This window comes from Ochlerotatus camptorhynchus, unplaced genomic scaffold, assembly GCF_037179485.1.
Source record: "Ochlerotatus camptorhynchus isolate MF236.1 unplaced genomic scaffold, CSIRO-AGI_Acam_v1.1 ptg000096l, whole genome shotgun sequence".
Taxonomy (NCBI): domain Eukaryota; kingdom Metazoa; phylum Arthropoda; class Insecta; order Diptera; family Culicidae; genus Ochlerotatus; species Ochlerotatus camptorhynchus.
Window position 1 is genome coordinate 2,139,622 of NW_027040586.1, and position 21,748 is coordinate 2,161,369.

The 21,748-nt window shown below is 41.5% G+C and overlaps 2 protein-coding genes across 3 annotated transcripts in view; both read left to right on the forward strand.

Annotated features, from left to right (window-relative positions):
* PKD (serine/threonine-protein kinase D3) overlaps positions 1-15,976 on the forward strand; it is a 38,288-nt gene extending 22,312 nt beyond the window's left edge. Inside the window, exons 3-9 of one of the 2 annotated variants that reach the window (XM_065218978.1) lie at positions 9,589-9,733; positions 9,792-10,165; positions 10,768-11,638; positions 12,021-12,514; positions 12,587-12,770; positions 12,833-13,015; positions 13,075-15,976. In XM_065218978.1, the coding sequence (XP_065075050.1) occupies positions 9,589-9,733; positions 9,792-10,165; positions 10,768-11,638; positions 12,021-12,514; positions 12,587-12,770; positions 12,833-13,015; positions 13,075-13,280 (2,457 nt within the window). In that variant the 3' untranslated portion in view covers positions 13,281-15,976. The remainder of the gene's footprint in view (positions 1-9,588; positions 9,734-9,791; positions 10,166-10,767; positions 11,639-12,020; positions 12,515-12,586; positions 12,771-12,832; positions 13,016-13,074) is intronic. The other variant, XM_065218979.1, reaches the window with a different exon arrangement.
* An 802-nt stretch (positions 15,977-16,778) lies between these two features.
* LOC135698869 (uncharacterized) lies at positions 16,779-17,567 on the forward strand. The gene has a single exon (XM_065219014.1). The coding sequence runs from the start codon at positions 16,779-16,781 to the stop codon at positions 17,565-17,567; it is 789 nt and encodes a 262-aa protein (XP_065075086.1).
* Positions 17,568-21,748: the final 4,181 nt, after the last annotated feature.

Below are 21,748 nucleotides of genomic sequence, written 5' to 3' on the forward strand. Positions count from 1 at the left end.
GCGTTTTCTACCAAGATGGTGCTCATCAAGGAACGGACCTGGTGTAACGTGAAGGAACGTAATGAAGGGGATCCGAAAGTAAGCGAAAAATTATCAGAAAAAATCTGGCAATCATCTGAACATTGATCGGAGCATTTATGGATTGATGCAGAATGCGAAAATCGCTAAAGAAGCATGGGACAACTTGCATCCGATTGGCAGGAGCGGAGAGAGACAATTGTGTCTTTTGCAAGTTCCCTCAAGAGTACGTAAAGGAAATCATGTTGACATGTGAACAACTGGCAGCGGTTGGCTTCAAGGTGGATGATGCCTGGATGTGTAGTTTGCTGCTCAACGATTTACCGTTGACTCTTTGATTCTGGCGCAACAACTCACTTGTGTCGGATGTGTAAACCAACATCAACGTGACTAACAATGCTGAGGTAGCTGTTGTGTCAAAAGGTGAAGCTGGAAGCAGATTGCGATGAAGCGATCTGGAACCTCACGAGGAATAATGTCCTGTACATGCCTCACCTGGCGATTAATTTACTTTCCGTAAGCAAGGTATGCCAGAAGGGGTTCAGAGTTCCGATTGGTCATGAAGTAGATGGTCTCTACAAGCTGTCCGAAATGAAGAAGCCCGTTATGAATTTGGTCCAACATGACACACACGAGCTGTGGCATCGGCGTATGGGGCTATGGGGCATCTCTCTGCCAGCGGGATGAAGCGATTGAAGGAAATGGTAACAAGATTGGAATTCGAAGTGAAGGATCCGGTGAAGTGCATATCGTGTATAGAAGCTTGGGAGGCAGTCTCTAGTTCCTGACCTTCAACGACGACCCAAGCCAAAAGCAGTTGTATATTTTCTAAAATCAAAAACGGAAATGCTCGAATCGTTTCAAGACTACAAGGCTTAAGCGAATTAATTACGGACAACGGCAAAGAGTAGTCAACCGAAGTTTTCGAAACTTTTTGCGGAAAGTAGGAATTCATCTTGAGACGTCTGTTCCATGCAACCCGGAGCAAAACGGATTGGCTGAAAGGATAAATCGTACGTTGGTCGAAAGAGAGAAAAGTATGCTATTCGATGCAGATCTTGTTAACAGTTTTTGGGCGGAAGCAGCTGCAGTCGCATTCCACGTGGTCAATCGTTCGTCGACAACAGAACTGTCCGTGAGAAGTTTTCTTGAAAGCGGCCGGATGTATCACATTTTCGAATGTTTGGAGCCGAAGTGATGGCACATGTGTCGAAGGAGAAACGAAAAAAGTTGGACAAGAAATCTGGAGCGTGTATCTTTGTTGGCAACAGAGGCGAGGTGTAGAGGATATATAGCAAGAAGATCAAGCAGATTTTCATCAGCCGCGAGACATCATTTTTGTAGATGAATATGAAATGAATCAGGAGACAATGCAAAAGGAAGTGAACACGTTATTCAGAATGAACCAAGAAGAGTCCGAAAACGCAGTTGCGAACGAAAATCTCCTGGATGAAACGGTCTACATTGATGCAGATTCGATGGTTGATGAAGAGCTACAACCTTTCGTGCTCCCTCCACAACAAGAGGACCCACAATCGTTGGTAAGGGGCAGTGCGAGGAAGCACACTACTTCAGGCAAGTATCGTGATTATATCATGAGCTGTAATACTCTTCCTGAAAGCAATTCCCAACCCGAACAGAAACATTCCATTGAAGCTAGGGTCAGACACGTTCCATGAAGCTATTACTGGATATGACAGCGAAAGATGGAATGAAGCAATGAAGGTGGAATACGAGGCCCTGATGGACAATCAAACATGGGAATTAGCTGAATTGCCAAGCGGAAGGAAACCATTACGTTGCAAGTGGGTTAACAAATTCGGATGGATCGTTGATGCGATACAAAGCCCGCCTAGTCATCAAGGACTTCTCTCAGGTCAAAGGCGTCGACAACAATTAAAAAATTTCACCTGTTGTTCAGTACGCTACCATTCGTTACCTTATTTCAAAAGTCGCAAAAATAAACCTCAAGATTCACCAAACGGATGCAGTGACGGCATTCATGAAGGACATTTACATGATTCAGTCGGAAGGATTTGTCGACCCTACTCCACCCAGAAAAGTTTGCCGGTTGAGGAAAACACTATATGGTCTTTAGCAAGCCAGTAGAGTATGGAACCAGTAGTTGAATGCTGAGTTGAAACGCATTGGGTTGAACCGATCCGCTTACGACACATGCGTTTACTTTAAGATTAAAGGTGGCATGGTTCTGATTATTGCTGTGTACGTGGATGATTTGTTGGTATTTTCGAAAAACCAGCAATGGGTGGACAATGTTGAAGAATGAATTGATGACGAATTTCAAAATGAAGAAGCTTGATTTAGCCAGCAAAATCCTTAGAATGCGGGTGACCAGAGATCGTATATGAGTGATGATAGATCAGGAGGGTTATATCAATAGTCTGCTGCGTTTCAATGTTGCTGATTGCAATGTTGTTGCTACACCCAGGCATGGAAAATCATTTACATTCATTTCATGCATTATATGCATAAGATATATGGATTTGAGTTCTTACCAAAAGTTGTAGCTAATAATAAAACCTACAAAAACTCCACACATTATTTTGCGGAATTCTGTTGATAAAAAAAAAGTTAGTTGCAAAGGAATGTAAATGAATGCACCAAATGAATGCAAATGATTTTCCATGCCTGGCTACACCTGCTGACCCATACCAAAAGTTAACCAAAGAAATGTGTCCAAATACCGAAAAGGACCATAATCCGATGGAAAATGTGCCATTCCGATAGCTTGTGGGAAGCTTGGCGCAATCTATAAGGCCAGATATTAGTTTTGCAGTTAACGTGGTCAGTCAGTTTTGTCAGAACCCTGGAAAGGCGCATTTGAAAGCAACGAAAAGAACCTTACGATACTTGAATAAGACGAAATCGATGAAGCTACAAGCAGGCTACAGTTGCTTTATCTACTACGGAGGCGGAGAATATGGCTGTTTCGGCGGCAACCCAAGAAGCTTTATGGTGGCGTTGCATGTATCATCTGAAGCCGTTCGTATCCATTGTGACAACCTAAGTGCTGTACAACTGACGAAAAATGAAGTCGGATATTCATCCCAAAGCAAACATTGATATCCGGCATCATTTAGTGCGGGAAAAGTTAGACCAAAAGATCATCATACTAGACCACGTCAGAACAGAGAAGCAAATCGCTGATGTTCTTACTAAGGCGATACCGAAAGTGAAGCTAGAATTTGCAATGAAGACCCTCGGAATTCAATAATTATCGATTAAGGGGGAATAGTATCTAATCCGAGACCTAATCACTGAAGTATTGTAGATAGTAGTAAGCCATGATAATAATAAAATAGCCTTTGTCATTCGTTGCCAAAACCTCTTCCGAGTCAGACCACCTTCACAGTTTACTGGTTACACATACGTACAAAAATAAAAATCAAGGAATTAGGGCACCGCCGTACTTTTTAGTTCCTAATAGGGTAAACGCTCCTATAGTTGTGGTACGTGAGCAGCGTTTGTTCCTACCCGAGCATGAATATCTCGATACCTTAAATATGAAGCGCATTCTAGGCAAGAAAGCCGATCTAATCGGAGCTCGGTGATAACGCCAGAATAGAGAAAGAGGAAAAGCAGCTGAAATGTTCTGCCGACGCCGGTGGTGTAGTGGTAAGCGTGACTACTTTCTCACCCCAGTGGGTCTGTGTTCAATCCCAGCCAAGGTCGGTGGGATTTTTCTGAGGCATAAAAATCTCTGGTCACGTACTCCTTCGGAAGGGAAGTAAAGCCGTTGGTCCTGGCCTATGGGTGTGATATCCTACGCAGATGTGGAGGCTGCCTTCCTGTATATTCGATTGTCCGACATTGTCCGTCGGTGATTGGCACTAGATTGCGGAATAGAGACCGACGTTAAATAAAAGAATGAAGAAGCTGAAAAGTTCGTCCACAAAAGGGTCTGCCAAATCGCTTCCACCATCAGTTGCTGCCAGATAGTCGTGCTAGTCGAAACTACGAGGAATCACTACAATTTGGAGACAAGGTGATGCGAATTGCTCAGTTTTTTGTGCAAAGGCAGCGCGGGGAGGAGGAAGATGGAAAAACTCATGGAAGAAAATTTAAGGAATTTGGTGTAATATTGAAATACATTGAAAACGAGACCCATTTTAGTTAAAGTCTAGTCTAGTCTAGTCTAGTCTAGTCTAGTCTACACATACACAGCCAGTACTTGAAAGAATCCTGGAAAATGATACATCTATCATTTTTCTTGTCATTATTAATGCCTGCTGCACATCAAGGATGTGAAACAAACAATAAAGCGGCCAGGCCTACTGTGTAGCGTTAAGTTAATTTTTGTGGAAGTGAATGTTTACCATGTCTACTTAATAAGTATAGACAGTGGTTAACATTTAATCCACAGGTAATCAAAGAGCGGGGACATACCGTACCAACCGCTCCGTATGCAGGATTTGAAAATAGGCTATATAAATCGTTGGGAGTGACAGAGCTAAGAAAGTTAATGTACACTCCTTGATTGTCCGATCTCCTGGGATGGAACACAGGTATTTACCCCTTGTGTTCGAGCGTACAGTCCTCCCTCCGTACAAGCGTGGACGGCACCGCCAACCCACTGCCATCCCTCAATCGATCCAGCCGACCTCAGTCGAAGGACAACAGAGAGCGGTGTGCGGACGTAACCTATACGGAGGGAATGCTGTATTCGCCTAGGTTGTAGCGCCCTTGCTCGCTACCATTTTCTTCTAGCGGTTGGGACCTGAGCACTAACTCTTGTCCTAGCCCTATATGGCATATGGTTATAGCGCCATTACTCGCTTTCTGAAAAGAGAAGAAGGGAAGGGAAGGAGAGGAAAAGGACTTGGGAAAAGGAAATGCGGAATTCCTTTCCTCATTAGTATTTGTATCGTCAACTTTTATGAAAACTATATAAATCATTCTTCCTTGGTCAGAGGTATTATTACGACATTTGAATAAGATTGTCTTATCATTTCCCTAATAAAAATAACCATAAAAGAGAGTTTAACGACGTGTTCGGGGTATCATCCAAACCCTATGTGGGATGGTTTACCTATCCGAGATACAGTTCGTTTATGGTATTTGTTTATTAGGGTTTTTTTTTTTTTTTGTTAATTACTTTATTTGTACAGGCTCATTCGAATAAACTTTACAGAGCCAAGTTATCATTTTCTTTATACATTATAAATGTCTTAAATCTAAAATTAAAGGATTGGAACCGATTACTCGCGGTCTTCTCGAGGTTAGTGGATGACAATTGTTTGGATCGGGAGAGGGAAAAGGAGATTTGGAATATGATTTATGATTCAAAAATTTCACTATTTCTAAAACAAATACTTAATCCTATCGACGTTATATCAACTCTGTAATTATACAATTATTACAGAAACAAATCTACAAAAAAAAATACACACACACATACAAAACACAAACTAAACACAAGGTTAATCAAACTTACAATCTATGGTTAATATTCTTCAAGAAAACATATATGAGTTGCATAAACTCCAGATCGCGTCTAGCCAAAATATCCCGAACTGGAACATTAGGTTGTCTACCTCGAGCCCGAAGGGAATCGTACAACTCGGATCTGACTCCACGGTGCTCAGCACATGACCAAATAATGTGATCTGCGTCCTGGTAACCTTGTCCACATTCACAGAGATTACTGTCCCCCAGCCCAACACGGAACAAGTGAGCGCTTAGTGAATAGTGATTGGACATGAGGCGAGACATCACACGAATGAAGTCTCGACCCACCTCCAAACCTTTGAACCAAGTTTATTAGGGTTGTTATTCAAAATTTAATGTTATAATGATCAACATAGCTTTGGATTATCCAATATAAATCGGTAACACTGTCCTGCAACCGATGTAGGAAGCACCAAAGAATATATATAGACAAATCTCAAAAACACAGTTTTAACTGATAGTACTTTATAAACATCAAACTGTCCAATATTGGATCCTGCCAATTATAAGCACCAGAATAAATTGCAACGGACTCATTGATCCATGAACGATGTCCTGTTACAGTGATCTCCATACTCAAGGGTTGGTTGACTGGGCTCGAAAATAGGTTTTCCTATTCTTAGTATCGGACAAGCGAACCAAAAATCCTGTATGGCCAATCAGTTGATTAGTCAGATGATGAAAGCACAATTGTGGCTGAATGGATTCAGGCTGCTAATCGGAGAATCTGACCCACTTGTAAGGAACACAAAGAGCCACAAAGAACAACCAATGGTGCTAGGTTCCGAGATGATCAGTGGTTTAAGAACTCTGGGGTGGCAAATAGTTGAAGGAACACTAATTACAACTTCACAAAAGTCTAGAAAAAACGGAGCAAAAATTGACGGCTGAAAATTTTCTAAGTCTCTCCTTGAAAACGAGACCCATTTTAGTTAAAGGAACAAAACTGTCAAAATGGTCGCCTCCCTTGGTATAGTGCGACGTGATCAACCTGAGCCTCCCAACAAACAAATTGTGCTGATTAAAGGCTGAATAGGGTAAACGTACCAATAGTGGAGGTACATTAGTGCAATGTGTTTCTATAGTGGCTTATAGAGACCTTAAGCATTTCTTTAGCTGAAAAAGCATATTTTTGCCTGTATAAGCTCCTTCTCTTTAATCCATTATGTGTTAAATATGCTTCAATTAAACAATCAAATTGACATTCCATTTATTCAATTACAACGTTTGCTATTTTATGGATTTTTAATTGAGCACAGGTAAAGATACACTGAATTTAAGTTAACACTTGACAGCCACTTGTCTGCCATAGTTCTGCAACATAAAGATTTGTGATGATAATAATTTGTGATAATAATAAAAGTGTATGCATTTTGTAGCCGAAAACCAGGAATTTCCCTGAAAGTTGTTTGATCTTCCACAACTTGCCTCAGTTCAAGATAAAATTATTGAAAAGTGTTTAAATTTTCATAAAAATCTTTAATACATTTTCATATGCGTCATAGCGATACACAATCATGAGCAAAGATGTGTATTTTTATATAATGTGTAACTTTGTAGAACATTGGAAAGCATTAAAATAATTGTGTGCAAAGTTTTTGGTGAAAAAACTGATTTTAAAAGGCTTTCCACAAACAATGCAGCAAATATCGTCAATTTTAAGGAGTACAGAGTTGCTGTTTTTGATTATTGTTATGCACATAGTAAATAATTAAATTTGGTATCACTCTAATACGTGTAGGGGGAGGAGGGGCATAGTGAGCATCCCGCAGTTTGGCTCTTCAGCTGCATAAAACAAATCAATATCATTATGATATTGCTCCTACCACCAACCAATTTGTTCCGAACGGCCGGAAGTCCAAGCTGGGGAACGGGATGCTCACTATGCCCCTCTTACCCCTGTACATCATCACTCTAATGACACGACAAGATAGACTATTTTATGTCAATACACTTCTTTGAAAACCGTGAACTCACACATTTCCTCGCAATGAAAAAACGTGTTAAATTAATAGGTTTGCTCCGCAGGGCCTGGAACGAAAATTTTCGGCTAATGAGGGGCTGTAAGAAGGGGGCAAATTTACACAATAATTTGCATATTATTGAAAAAGAGTTGATTTTAATTTTCTGGAGGGACTAGCATCGATATATATAGAATTTTGGATGCTGCTTAGATTGACGGGAATACGTAAAGTCCCCTACCGCATTTGAATATTTCTTATCATTGCAGAAAATATTGCACAGAAAATCACATACAGGATCTTGAAAAACCAGAATCTATCCATCTATGAGTAGATCTGACCCTTGTTAGTAATTTAAATTCCGGTGAAGTTATGGAATTTGATTGCATTCGGAACATGTCCGGGTGTGCCCAATGCGGTCCTTCCTAAGAACTCATTATAACCGCAAATGATTATGCTATTGAACTGTCAAGTGGTTTGCTGTGACAAGTGGCGCAGCCGGGCCTCGGTTCGAAAGTTGATTTTTTAGGGCAAAAATGTCAGGTTGGTTCGCGAACTGTTTTAATTTCGGAAATCTAAAATCTTAATTTTCGGGATCTTGAAATGTCTCATTGTCCGGAATCTCCAACAATTGTCGTAGTCGGAACTTCCGTTTGTTTGCTCTGGAGCATTTAAAGGGTGTCCACGATGAAATTGCTCTAACTTTTTAACCGTTGGGTAGAACTTAATGAAAATTTGGGTGGATTTAGTTCATAGTGCATTATTTACATCCTGCAAGTTTTAAAGTCCTGTGATCAAAACTCGCGGAAATGGAGTCGAAAGAACAGCTCGTGCGTGATAAAATCTTGCGCATTCATCACGAGAACAAGGATCTCTCGCATCGTTCCATCGCTAAAACGTTGGGAATCGCGAATTCCACGGTGTCGCGAGTGATTAAGCGGTTCGAGGAACGGTTGATCACCGATCGGAAGCCCAGAAGTGAAGGAAAAAGTATTCCGTACAACACCAAAAATCACAACCGCGTAGTTGGGGCCTTCAACCGAAATCCGAACGCCTCCGTTAGGGATGTGGCTAAGAAGCTGCACCTAAGCCGAAGTTTTGTCCAGAAGGCCAAAACTAAGGCTGGGCTTCGAACGTTCAAGGTACAAAAGGCCCCTAATCGCGACGAGAAGCAGAACAAGTCCGCCAAAACCCGTGCCAGGAAGTTGTACCTCAACATGCTGACGAAAGTTGAATGCTGCATCATGGACGACGAAACATATGTGAAGGCCGACTTCAAACAGATCCCCGGCAACCTGTTTTTCACGGCCAAGGATAAGTTCAGCGTTCCGGAGCATGTCCGCACTCAGAAGATGTCCAAATTTGCGAAGAAATTCCTGGTTTGGCAAGCCATCTGCACGTGCGGGAAGCGGAGTGCACCTTTCGTGACCCAGGACACGATAAACGGACAGGTGTACATAAAAGAGTGCCTCCAGAAGCGGCTGCTTCCTCTCCTGAAGGCCCACAACGTCCCAACAATCTTCTGGCCGGATTTGGCCTCATACCACTACTCCAAGGACGTGCTGAAGTGGTATGCGGACAATAAGGTCAATTTCGTGCCGAAAATGTTCAACCCTCCCAACACTCCGGAGCTCCGCCCCATCGAGAAGTACTGGGCGATTATGAAGCAGCACCTTCTTAAACGACCTAAGGTAGTGAAGACAGTCGAGGAACTGAAGAAAGTATGGGTTTACATGCAAAAAACGGTTGATTCACAGGTTGTGCAGAATCTTATGACCGGGGTTAAGGCCAAGGTGCGGGCATTTGCGTATGGACTGTAAATAAAATACGAGTAAAATGGTAAAATGAAGTTTAATAGTTATTTCTCAATCCCTGAAAATTTGATGGCAATCGGATGAAAACTCGAATTTTGCGAATCAATTTTGTGTGTGGCAATTTCATCGTGGACACCCTTTAGATTTAAGGATAGTCAGGATTAACAGCATTCAGGAGCGTTGGGATTCGGTGTAGGGACATTCGAGGTGATGGTATACGAGAATATATACCATTTATTGTCATTCTTGAACTCGTATCACTAACATTTACCCAATAGGTCATAATCACAACCCCAATGTAAAACGCATGTTGCTTTTTTTTGCAGGTACCCGAAAATGGTTTGAACCGCCTATCAGACCGGTTACTACTATTCCGCCATGACTATACTTCGTCCAATGTACTTCAAATGATCAACTCCGCCTCAGAGATCGTCGATGAAACCCTGGTGGAAATTGTGCTGACAGCCAACCGTAAGTCCTCTGGCGGCATCTTAGCCGAAAATGGAGCTCACTCTTTAATTAAATGCAGAAATTCTTCTTTCAGCAATCAACGCCCCCGGTTCGGACGACATCCCGTTGGTGCGGCCGCACGCCCTTGCCGTACACTCGTACAAGGCTCCCACGTTCTGCGACTTTTGCGGTGAGATGCTATTCGGGTTGGTCCGCCAGGGGCTCAAGTGCGAAGGATGCGGCCTAAACTATCACAAGCGCTGTGTCATCAAAGTGCCAAATAACTGCAGCCGCGTGGAGCACATTGGAGCGCTGAACGCCGGCAGCGGTAGCGGTGGCAATCGACGCACATCTTCCAGCCTACAAGCCCCACCCGCCAGAAGCGCCTCCGGAGGCTCCAACAACTCGCTCACCTCCGAAGATCAGGCATCCAGTGGATCCGGTTCACTGCTGGTAAGAAAGATGCAGCAGCTTATGAACGAGATCAAAAACTGAACTCTCAGTATGAGTTGTTTGTGTGTCACTGACGTGCTTACCTAAACACGCTACTTGACTGCTATAACTACAATGAATCATTCCGTATTCCGTCCAGTGGAAAGTGACTTAGACTAATTTATTCAAACTATAACCGACATTAATTATAAGAGAAAACCTGAGTTATCTCGCTTGGTGATGGTGCAAATTTCTTAATGATAGATTCTGATAAATGACGCTGTGTTTGAGACACATTCCTTAGTTTACCGAGAATCGGACAGTATTTTAAGTTTGATTATACCTATGTTTATTTCGGTACTTACTGCTTTGGAAGTATTTTTTTGTGTTCATGTTCATGTATTCAATTGTAACAAATGCACATTCGAAATAAATATTTTTACTACTATTTTTTTGTTTCTTATTTTTTACGTTACAGAAAGTCCTTTATCAGAACTGTCTAAGAAAAGCATCTTATCCGACTAATGTGATACTTTAGGTTTTCTTTTTACATGTGGTTCGTAATCTCGCTCCGCAATCTGACTGGTTTGGGCAAGCAATAAATTCTATTCTTCTCCCTTTAGCTCAATCCAAACTCCCAAGCAACGACCAATATTCGTCAGAACCGGTCGCCATCACTCGGTAGTCGAGGTGGTACCGTCGGTAGCATCAAAATACCTCATAGTTTCTCCATTCACACCTATACCCGTCCCACGGTATGCCAGTATTGTAAGAAACTCCTCCGCGGATTGTTCAAACAGGGAGTGCAATGTCGCGATTGTCACTATAATGCACACAAGAAATGTGTGGACCTTGCGCCAAAGGACTGTACCGGTGAAAATACTCAACCGGTAGACCCACACGACGAACGCAATCTGCTTGGGGATCGTGAGATGACCTACAAGGAAGATACTGGCGATGAAAGTGACCTAGACGACAATCCCTGCAGTAGTACAATGAACAACAACAATAGGATCAGTCAGAATCGAAACGTGAACCTGATGGACAGTGGCCCTCCGGTGAAAATTAACGGGATGATTTCTTCCTTACATGAGGACGAATCTTCGGATCGACTCGAGGTGATATGTGAGCAATCACGGCAATCTAGCAACTCGTCGTCGTCCCCGAGTGCGAACATTCCACTGATGAGGATCGTTCAATCGGTGAAGCACACCAAGAGGCGCGATGGGCGGGCCGTCAAAGAAGGCTGGTTGGTGCACTTCACCAACAAGGATAAAGCTATCAAACGGCACTACTGGAGGTTGGATTCGAAAGCGATTACCCTGTTCGTTTCCGATCAGGGCAGCAAATACTACCGGGAGATTCCGCTGAATGAAATTTTGACGGTGGATGCGGCTAGGAACCTTCAAAGTGAAGTTCTGCACTGCTTTGAGATTAAAACAGCCAACGTGGATTACTTTGTCGGGCAGGACCCGCTCTATAGTTTGAAGGAAGGTGAGTACCTAGTATAGAGACAAGACGGGTGTACCTTCAGCAGCCTCTAAATATGTATAATATATTAGTATTATTCAATTGAATTTTACACAGAGTTTTTTAAGTTCAATTGGAAACATTTAGCAGTCTCAGACATTGAAAAATCAAAAATGTTAAAACATAAGTATGCGATTTCTTTGAATTCTTCCTAATGTGTTTTATTATTCATAAAGCTGAAGACAAAATATCCTTGTCAAATTATCAATTGTTTTCTACTCTGAAAGATTTCCACTTTCTTTATACCATAAGTTTTAAACAATAGCAACCAGTTCCAAAAAATAAGATCTATCATTAAAAATTTAAAGATTTTCAAAAACTGAACAACTTCTCTCGTACTCTGCAGGAGATCCCATGCTAGCGCTTCCACCGCCGGACAGTGGAATCGGAGCATACCTTGCCAAAAGTTGGGAAACGGCCATCAAACAAGCGCTGATGCCGGTCACCACTATCGGCCGTTCGGAATCGGCTGGTGGTGAACCAGAGGAGAAGGTCACCGACATGAGCCAACTTTATCAAATCTTTCCGGACGAAGTGCTCGGCTCGGGTCAGTTCGGTATAGTGTACGGCGGCGTCCACCGGAAGACGCACCGGACGGTAGCGATCAAGGTGATCGACAAGCTGCGGTTCCCCACGAAACAGGAAGCACAGCTGAAAAACGAGGTGGCAATCCTGCAGAATCTATCGCACGCGGGCGTTGTCAATCTGGAGCGAATGTTCGAAACCCCAGAGAGGATATTTGTTGTGATGGAAAAGCTGAAAGGTGACATGCTGGAGATGATCCTTTCGCATCAGAATGGACGACTGAGCGAACGAGTTACCAAATTTCTAATCACTCAAGTAAGCTCACGGCACGGCTTTTGTGCAATCAAATTAGTTAGTTAATTTAATCCGTTTTTTTTTTGTTCGCAGATACTCGTTGCTTTGAAATACCTGCATAGTCGAAATATTGTACACTGTGATTTGAAACCGGAAAATGTACTTCTTTCCTCGGATAACGAATTCCCACAGGTGAAGCTGTGTGACTTTGGATTTGCGCGAATCATTGGAGAGAAGTCCTTCCGGCGATCCGTCGTTGGCACTCCTGCTTACTTAGGTAATTTTTTGCTGTGTTATTTTACTAAATTGATTTTAACCAATTTATGTTGCATTAAACAGCTCCTGAAGTTCTGCGAAACAAAGGATACAATCGCTCGCTGGACATGTGGAGCGTAGGGGTAATCATCTACGTTAGTCTGAGCGGCACTTTCCCGTTCAACGAGGACGAGGACATCAACGATCAGATCCAGAATGCAGCATTCATGTATCCGCCAAATCCTTGGAAGGAGATTTCGTCTGATGGTATGAAGATATAAGAAAAACTTCTGAATAGATATTGTCATTAAATTCACCATTTGCAGCAATCGATCTCATCAATAACCTGCTGCAGGTGAAGCAACGGAAACGGTTCACAGTGGACAAGTCCCTTCTGCACTGTTGGCTGCAGGATTTGCAAACGTGGAACGATCTCCGCATCCTGGAATCACAGGTTGGCCTGCGCTATCTGACCCACGAATCGGACGATGCTCGCTGGGGCAATTCATCCATCGGGGGTGGTATCCCATGACCTGAATCGACTACAGTAACATCCACAGTACCGATGGTGGCTGGTGCCGGAGGAGCGGTTGGCAATAGCAGCAGTAACAACAGCAGCAGCAGCAACAATCAATCCTCGCCCAAAATGAATGATTTCCGTGGCAAGGCTTACAAGTGGGTTCGTGGACGCCTCTGCCGGTTGATCAAGGCCTAGGGACATCAAGTAGGTTATAAATTGACATTTACATTTTACTTCAGACAAATACACGCGAATGCGCAAAAAACGAGTGAGATTCGAAGGAATTAGTGTCCTTTTCACCCACCCCCCAGGAATTCGAGAGATAGATAAATGTTTCTTTTCCAAGCAACTGAGAAGCGATTGATTGTCACACGAAACGTGAACTTAAAACTACTGTGAGCTAATTATAGGAAGGCGGTTCAAAAGTAGCTTAAATACACAACTTATTGTTGCATATTAAGATATAAAAAGTTCAATCACTAACATTATATTAGCCAAGGAACAATTGTGAGAACATGCAATTAATTCGACAACAAATAAAAGGAATTGATGACTTTGTAATTAATTCAAGTTGATACATAATTATTGATCCACTATTACTGCTAAGGAATGACCTAGATCTGGATTATCTATCGGCTACTCTATTAATATCGGATAAGTTTCGTGGTCAAGAGAGGAACGGATGAACAAAGCTGAATCAATATTTTCCTACTTATCATACTTACGACACAAATCGGCATCACAAACACAACAAATAACTTACTTTTAACTGCAAACGGGACTGGAAGGAAGGCATTTTTTAACGATCTATAGGTATACTTTTTACATTTTTACTGGATAGGACCTAATTTTAAGAGTAATGCACTTCCTTTGGAGAAGAATCTAATACGTACCTACTTCTTTACGTACTTCATAATATGGCTAGAAGAAAATTATTTCAATTTGATTTTATTTGTTAGTTTGCTTGAAACTTTGCTACGAGGGACTAAAACATAATTTGACGGAAGTATTTTCATCGCACTGAATACCAGTGTTAAAAACGAATTCAAAAGCTTAACGTGCCCCGCTTAGAATTTGAGGAAAGCAATGTTTAAAGCAAACTATTTGTCGTCTCAAATGACAATATGTACTAACCTACAAGAATACTCTTTTGATGGAAACTCCAAAAAGATCTGAGCTGTATATTATTTACTGTGAAAACATAGTTTAGTTCCATTAGTGCGACAGCTTGTTATGAACTGTTAAATGTTTAGAAACAAAATCGATATTCGTACTATTATCATGCTAGATATTTGAAAATGTTTTCTTATTATTAGTTAGAATTTAACTGTCTTCTTAGACTAATTTGTGGTAGCTATAGCAAACGATCTGTATTACTGTTTTTAAAACGAAACATTCCTTGTAAGGAGCTTACAACTTATTGTTCTGTTTAATGTTTTCGTCTTCGAAAATAAATCACCTTTGTACGTTTCTACTTAACTGCTTTAACTTTTTTTTTATTTAGATATATATTTTATAAACTAAATGCAATATACAACAATAACAGTTCATTTGTCTTGTGTTATTCTGTTTCTCATCAAATTTCAAAGTGCCTAAAATCGAAAGGATGTGTCAAATTGAAATCCTACTCAAAATATATACCTACCCTCAAAACAAACCTATGTACTTTCTCATTCAATAAATCAGCCTACAAAATATCACCAGTACATCTAACATTTCCTCAACCGGTCCTCAAATGCTAACATCCATCTTAACATCGCTACTACTAATACATTTCTATTTAACATATACTGAAAGTACTAGTGATATACTTTTCGTTCATCAGGCTTTCAACGTGATAGTAGGAAAACAGAACATCCCCCCTTCAATTCTATCGAACACCGAAATGATTCCGAATTCTATAGTGAAAATATAGTACGATACTCAACTCTCATACGAATCGATGAACTGACTTAAATCTAAACACAATACAAATCATGCCAAATGTATACAAATACCTAATTACAAAGTTTGCCAAAAGTTTGAAAAAAAGAAACTATAAATGAAATAAAAAAAAACTGAATTACGGTAACGAACGGAACCAGAATAGGATGCTCACGCACTCGAGACATATTGAGACGGGTCGGCAAACGGGAAGCTTGATTCCATTTTTAGATGTTTTTTCTATACAATTTTTTTTTTCCATTCTCGTAGAGCTAGGCATCTTAATTAGCAAACTTTAGCATACCTACGACAGAAGAAGATCGAAACAATTACAACTATCAACGAAAGTATTACATACACAGCTAATATCTTCCAATAGACAGATGAAAAGCAACACACAGAAAACCAAACTTTTGTACTACATTTTAAGCGTACTCAAACTAATAAAAAAAAAAAACAAAAACACTTAACTGTTGGAACGAAACAGGTACAAGGTGATCGAAGAGAAACTATAGTTGCACAAATTTACCAAAATTTTGAGAATCACGCGTCGCTATACTGAAAATACTCATTCATCACGGTATGGTTTACTAACATCTCACATCCACTGACATTCTAACCATTTTTATTTCTAAAATGATCTTATCTAATTCGTTAGCTGACACCATGCATCGTGTAATTCAGTAAATTAACGAAATGTATTGAGGCAAAAAGTTACTCAGATTTACACTCGGTTTATTAATTGATTGAAAAGGCAAAATATATTCGAACAAGGATTGCAAATAGCCATCCCTATGCCCATATCCGTTAACTAAAGCGTACCGAAAGTTCCATAAGTTTGCAGTGCTCTCTGTGTTGCAATAGAGATCCTCTGAAATTCCACTCAATTATCTACTCTTCTCTCTGGACTGCCCGAAGTAGGTTGGATCGGTTGAATGAACGCAAAAAAAGAGATAGCAAGCTGTTGCGATCTGTTTCGACCTCTCAATAAACAAAGTTTGACTGGGTTTTGTGATCAGACTTCGATCGGCTTAACATATCTTTAATAAAGAAAGTCGTTGTTGTGACTTGTGATCAAAATACCCTGCGCTTTGATAAGATGGCGTATAGGGCTTTGTTGTGCCAATTTGGTCGTGGTACATTTTGAGTATGAGAGAGTGATTGCAGTTTGCTCAAAAGTGCCTGAGCAAACTGCATGTACTTTCGATGATTATTTGTAGTTGTGTCAGTCAAGATACGGCGTGTTTTCCATGCATGAACAGTTTTACTTAGGCCATTCGCAATGTTGAGTAGCAATATTGTTTCAAATTACTAGGCAGTTCTAACAATTTGAAACTGTAAAAACATTAAACTGCACACGATCAGCCCAACGCACAGTTTTAAAAGGTGTTTGATATCCATCCCTACATATGTGTGCGTGTGCAAAGTTTACTTTTGCGATTTCAGCACAATAATTCTGATTCGAGGACATGTTTCCTGGAACACGATGATTACAACAACGAGATCGAACCACGAGAAGAGGCTGGGTTTAGTCCTAATGATGGATTAAGCTGTAGTACTTACACCATCGGCCAGAAATTTTCGACCATGGCTTGTAAAAAGTGCCAGAAGACTGTTTCCGAAAAGGAACGCATTTTTTGTCGTGGATTCTGCGGTGATACTTTTCACATCATTTGCGCCAAGGTTGAACTTGAGCTTCTTGACCAGCTGGGACTGTACGAGAAAAACGTGTTCTGGATGTGCGATCACTGTTCCGAGCTTTTCACTAACGGTCATTTCCGCAACATCGTCAGCCGGGACAGCGCGCAAAGCTCTTTAATACCAGAAGCTGTCGATTCGATGAAGGCGGACATTGATAAATTGAATTCGGCAGTGGCCGCCCTAGCGGCCAAAGTAGACTCGAAACTACCATCCGCTTCGACATCGACATTGTCTTGGCCTAGATCGGATCGTCTCAACTCTACTCGTAAACCCCCAAAGCGTCGTCGGACTTCGATTAACTCGAACGATAAACCGATTCTCAGCGGCACGAAACCACCCAGTGAGTCGATTAAAACAGTTAACCAAAATGCGGATAAGGTGTGGGTATATTTATCGGCGTTTCACCCCAGTACCACGAACGAAGATATTGCGTCACTCGTTCGTGACTGTCTGGCACTGGACCCTAGTGAAACACCAATGGTGGCCAAACTGGTACCCAAAGGTAGAGATCCAACAACGCTGAACTTCGTATCGTTCAAAATTGGCGTCAAGAAAGAACTGCGTGACCTGGCACTTTCTTGCGACTCTTGGCCTGAGAGTATCCAGTTCCGTGAGTTCGAAGATTCACGAAGCTTGAAAATCACCCAATTGACGAATGCTGCCCCTATGGAGTGACAGCTTACACTTCCAGAAATTCAACCGAGACGCACCGTAGAAAGCCTCATGGAAGCTCCCAATCGCCCCAACCCAGTCCGGCATATCGCAGCCTCCGTTTATCACAACCGTCTCGGTGCTGTGGTTGGTGGTGGAAAGGGAGTCTTCCACCATGCTTGCACAGGCAAGTACTGTTTTGATTCGAGCTTTTCGTTGCGTGACGAGTTTTCCCGCACCCAGGTTATCATTAGCTGTCCGGACCATGATGAAGTGAATCCTGTTGCTGCTGCACTTCGGACAAATAGACGCATCGCAGGAACGAACGATGAGTATTTTCAACCGGGACGCACCGTAGAAAGCACTTGGGAAGTCCTCGGTTCCTCTAACTCAGTCGTGCCGATTCCTGCCAGCGTACATCAATGTCGTCCCGGCTCTGAGCTTAGATGTGGATCGGGGGTCTTCCAACTTGCTATGTCAGGCAAGTACAAATATTATTCTGAACATTCGCTGCCTGATGCCGAGTTGAATTTCAGCACTCTGGATGTCACCGATCGAGGAAATGCTTCTACTCCTGTTAATTGGAACCCGGGACGCGCTGTAGAAAGCATTGTGGAAGCCCCCAATCCCTCTGACCCAGTCCTGCCATCTGCTGCCTCCGATCTTCATAGTCGTTCCGGGCCTGTGGTTGGATGTGGAGAGGGGGTCTTCCAACCTACTCACTACGGCGAGTATCCACTTGAGATTGTTCATGTCCATTCGCCACCTGATATTTCCATGACTTCCAGGGAAAACGCCTTACCTCGTGCGACCACCGACCGTAGTAAACACGACGTCATTTTCTACTACCAAAACGTAGGCGGAATGAATTCTGGTGTTCTTGACTACCACCTAGCTGTATCGGAGGACCGGTGCTACGATGTCATCGTTTTTGTCGAGACTTGGCTCGATTCTCGAACGCTTTCCATCCAGGTGTTCGGATCCGAATACGAGGTTTTCCGCTGTGACAGAAATCCGAAAAACAGTCGGAAATCTACTGGAGGTGGTGTTCTCGTGGCAGTTCGTTCCGGGTTAAAGGCGAGAGCTATTGAAAACGTCTTGTGGAACTGTGTGGAACAAGTTTGGGTGGCCGTAGAACTGAGCGATCGCACACTGTACCTATGTGCGGTGTATATTGCACCTGACCGGGTTCGTGACAACGAACTTATCGATACCCAGTGCCGGTCCATTTTCACCATAATGGAGAGTGCGACACCAACTGATGAGATAATCGTTCTGGGTGACTTCAATCTACCCGGTGTTTCCTGGAAACCATCTTACAGCGGCTTTCTCTACCCAGACCCTGTACACTCTGTATTTCATACAGGATCAGTTAGCCTTCTCGACTGCTATAGTACAGCAACACTATCTCAAATAAACCACGTAGTCAACGAAAACAACCGTAGCCTGGACCTCTGCTTCGTTAGCGTTCAGGACACCGCTCCTTTCATCTCCACGGCACCTTCTCCACTAGTAAAGCAAGTACATCATCACCCTCCCTTGGTTGTCACTGTTGCTGACAATCACGATCGGGTCTTTGACGACATTTCCACGACCGTGTCATACGATTTCCGGAAAGCCGATCACCGTAGTATCATAGAGGTAACTCTAAGACCACTGGGTCCCGAAGAAAATCATTATTATTTTTGGCTCACTCAGTACCAGAACAACGGTCCCAAGCAGTCCCAAGCTATTTCACTCACCCCTGCATGTTCTGCATGAATCCACACACCCCTGATGTTATCTGTCAAACTTTCATAGCGAATCAAAACAAACATAGTGTAGTAATAGAATTTCAACTAGAATAGGGTACGTTAATCGTTTGCTTGGGACCAATAGGCTACTAAAGTGGTGAGCCAATTTAAAATCGTTAGTTTCGTATTGATTGTTGGTAGAACGGTCGTGATCCGGATACAGGAATCCATCGTAAGATCGCACAGTGGCACGAATATGAATAAAGACGGTCAAAAATATTTTCTACCCTTCTTCGACGTTTTAGAGACTGGGTGTCTTGGGAGAAGTTGCTCAAAATTATAACTCGCATCTTTTGAAATATACACCTGAATAATCTTTAAGCTAGTATTACACATCCAAATTCTAACTTTATCCAGTTACGAGATAATGGTTCCATGTCTTGGACAAAGTTGCAGAGCAGTTGATTTCATGAACATTTGCTAAAGACACCAAATTTCTACATCTTAACTCTGTAGAGCTATAATTGATTTTCTTTTAAGACTACCTTAATATTGGTTAAGTTTATTAGTGCTTTTTCAAATTTGATCAATTTATCATGTTCTAAGAAATTGTTGGCATCATTAAAATATACAACTTTGCTGAATACACCAATGCTTTTCATTGACATCAATGTGATATACAGCCCATCAAGCGTTTTTATGACGTCATATTCAACGGCTCGAAAAGAGGGTGGGCGGGCCCTGGCGGGGTCTAAAACTGGTTGTATTTTGAAGATTACCTTATAAAATAGTACTTCTGAAAATTTCAGCGTTGGGTACTAAGGGGTACCTAGCCAAATCTCGATTCGAAAATGTCAATATTATATACAGCCCATCGGACGGTTTTGTGACGCCATATTGAACGGCCCGAAAAGATGGTAGGCGGCCCCTGGCAGGGTTTAAAACCGATTGAATTTCGAAGATTACATTATAAAATAGTGCTCCTGAAAAATTCAGCGTTGGGTATTGAGCTATGAATCAATGATTTTAACCTACACATGTTTGAACTTGCAAATTATTTAAATTATTAAGCTTAATCTGGAGATGTATTTAATGGGTTTGTTCTAAATGTGTTTGTTCTTCTGTGTACCTACATTGATATGTACATTCATTGCAATATTGATACTCATATGTTGATAGTTGCAAATATTATAATGCAAGCTAATAATATTGGTATATTCTTTGCCCTTTATTATATACAATATGGACTAACTTTCAAGAAAACTAGAATAAATGATAAAATTCTGACTACGGTTCTAAAGGGTTCCAACTTTGGACCTACCCACACCACCCTCTTTTCAGAACATGGAACGTGACTTCACAACAGATGTTTGAAACTTCCGCGTGCACATCGCTGAACGCTGCAGCAGATGACTTTTTTGCGCTTGACGTTTTGGCGATAGCAAAGAGCGATAGAGTTTATTTAATTATCTAGGTGTGATTTTTTCACGAACAACTTGTATTGAAGTTGTGGTTCAAAATTAATTCATTAAATCTTTGTCGGATGGAATTGTTCAAAGTGTGGGCGGAGCAGATTCATGGAAATCGTCATGTCAAATATTATCGAAGATAGTCAGGTAAGGAGTAATTAAAACATATTTTTTTTTCAATATTGGCATACTCAAAATATCAAAGTTCAGAATATGCAGTTGATGAACAAACCCATTGATAACATTTCAAGATAATGCATTTTTTATATAGTTGTAAATTTTATCATGAGTAAGCAGCACACTCGTAGCAGGTTTATAACTTGTACTAAATATATATAAACGAGATATGACTAGGTACCCCTCGGTACCCTACGCTCAAATTTTTAGGAGTACTATTTTATAAGGTGATCTTCCAAATACAATCAGTTTTCGACTACATCAGGGCCCGCCTACCCTATTTTCGAGCAATTTAATATGACGTCACAAAAAACGCATGATGGGGTACATATAACATTGACTATTTCGACTCGAGATTTGACTAGATACCCCTGGAAACCCAGCACTGAACTTTTCAGAAGTACTATTTTATAATGTAATCTTCGAAATTCAATCGGTTTTAAACCCTGCCAGGGGCCGCCTACCATCTTTTCGGGCCGTTCAATATGGCGTCACAAAACCAACCGGTGAACACTCGTGTTTATTTCAGTTACCATGGAGACGTAATTTGTGATTAGCCCCGGTCCCTTTCAAATTGTATCATTATTTATGAACGGTTCTTATATTTGAAATGACGTTTCACATCCATCTAGTGATGTCCGATTTTCATTCGAATAATCGTTTAATCGATTAACGAACCGAAAAGTAAACTATTTATAATCGGTTACATCATGCCGATATAAGCATTAACATCACCACAGGATCATCACCGATCGTTTCAAACATGTGCTGCACTCTCATTGGTATAAAAATGGCAGCACAGCGAACAAAAAATAATCGATTAGTT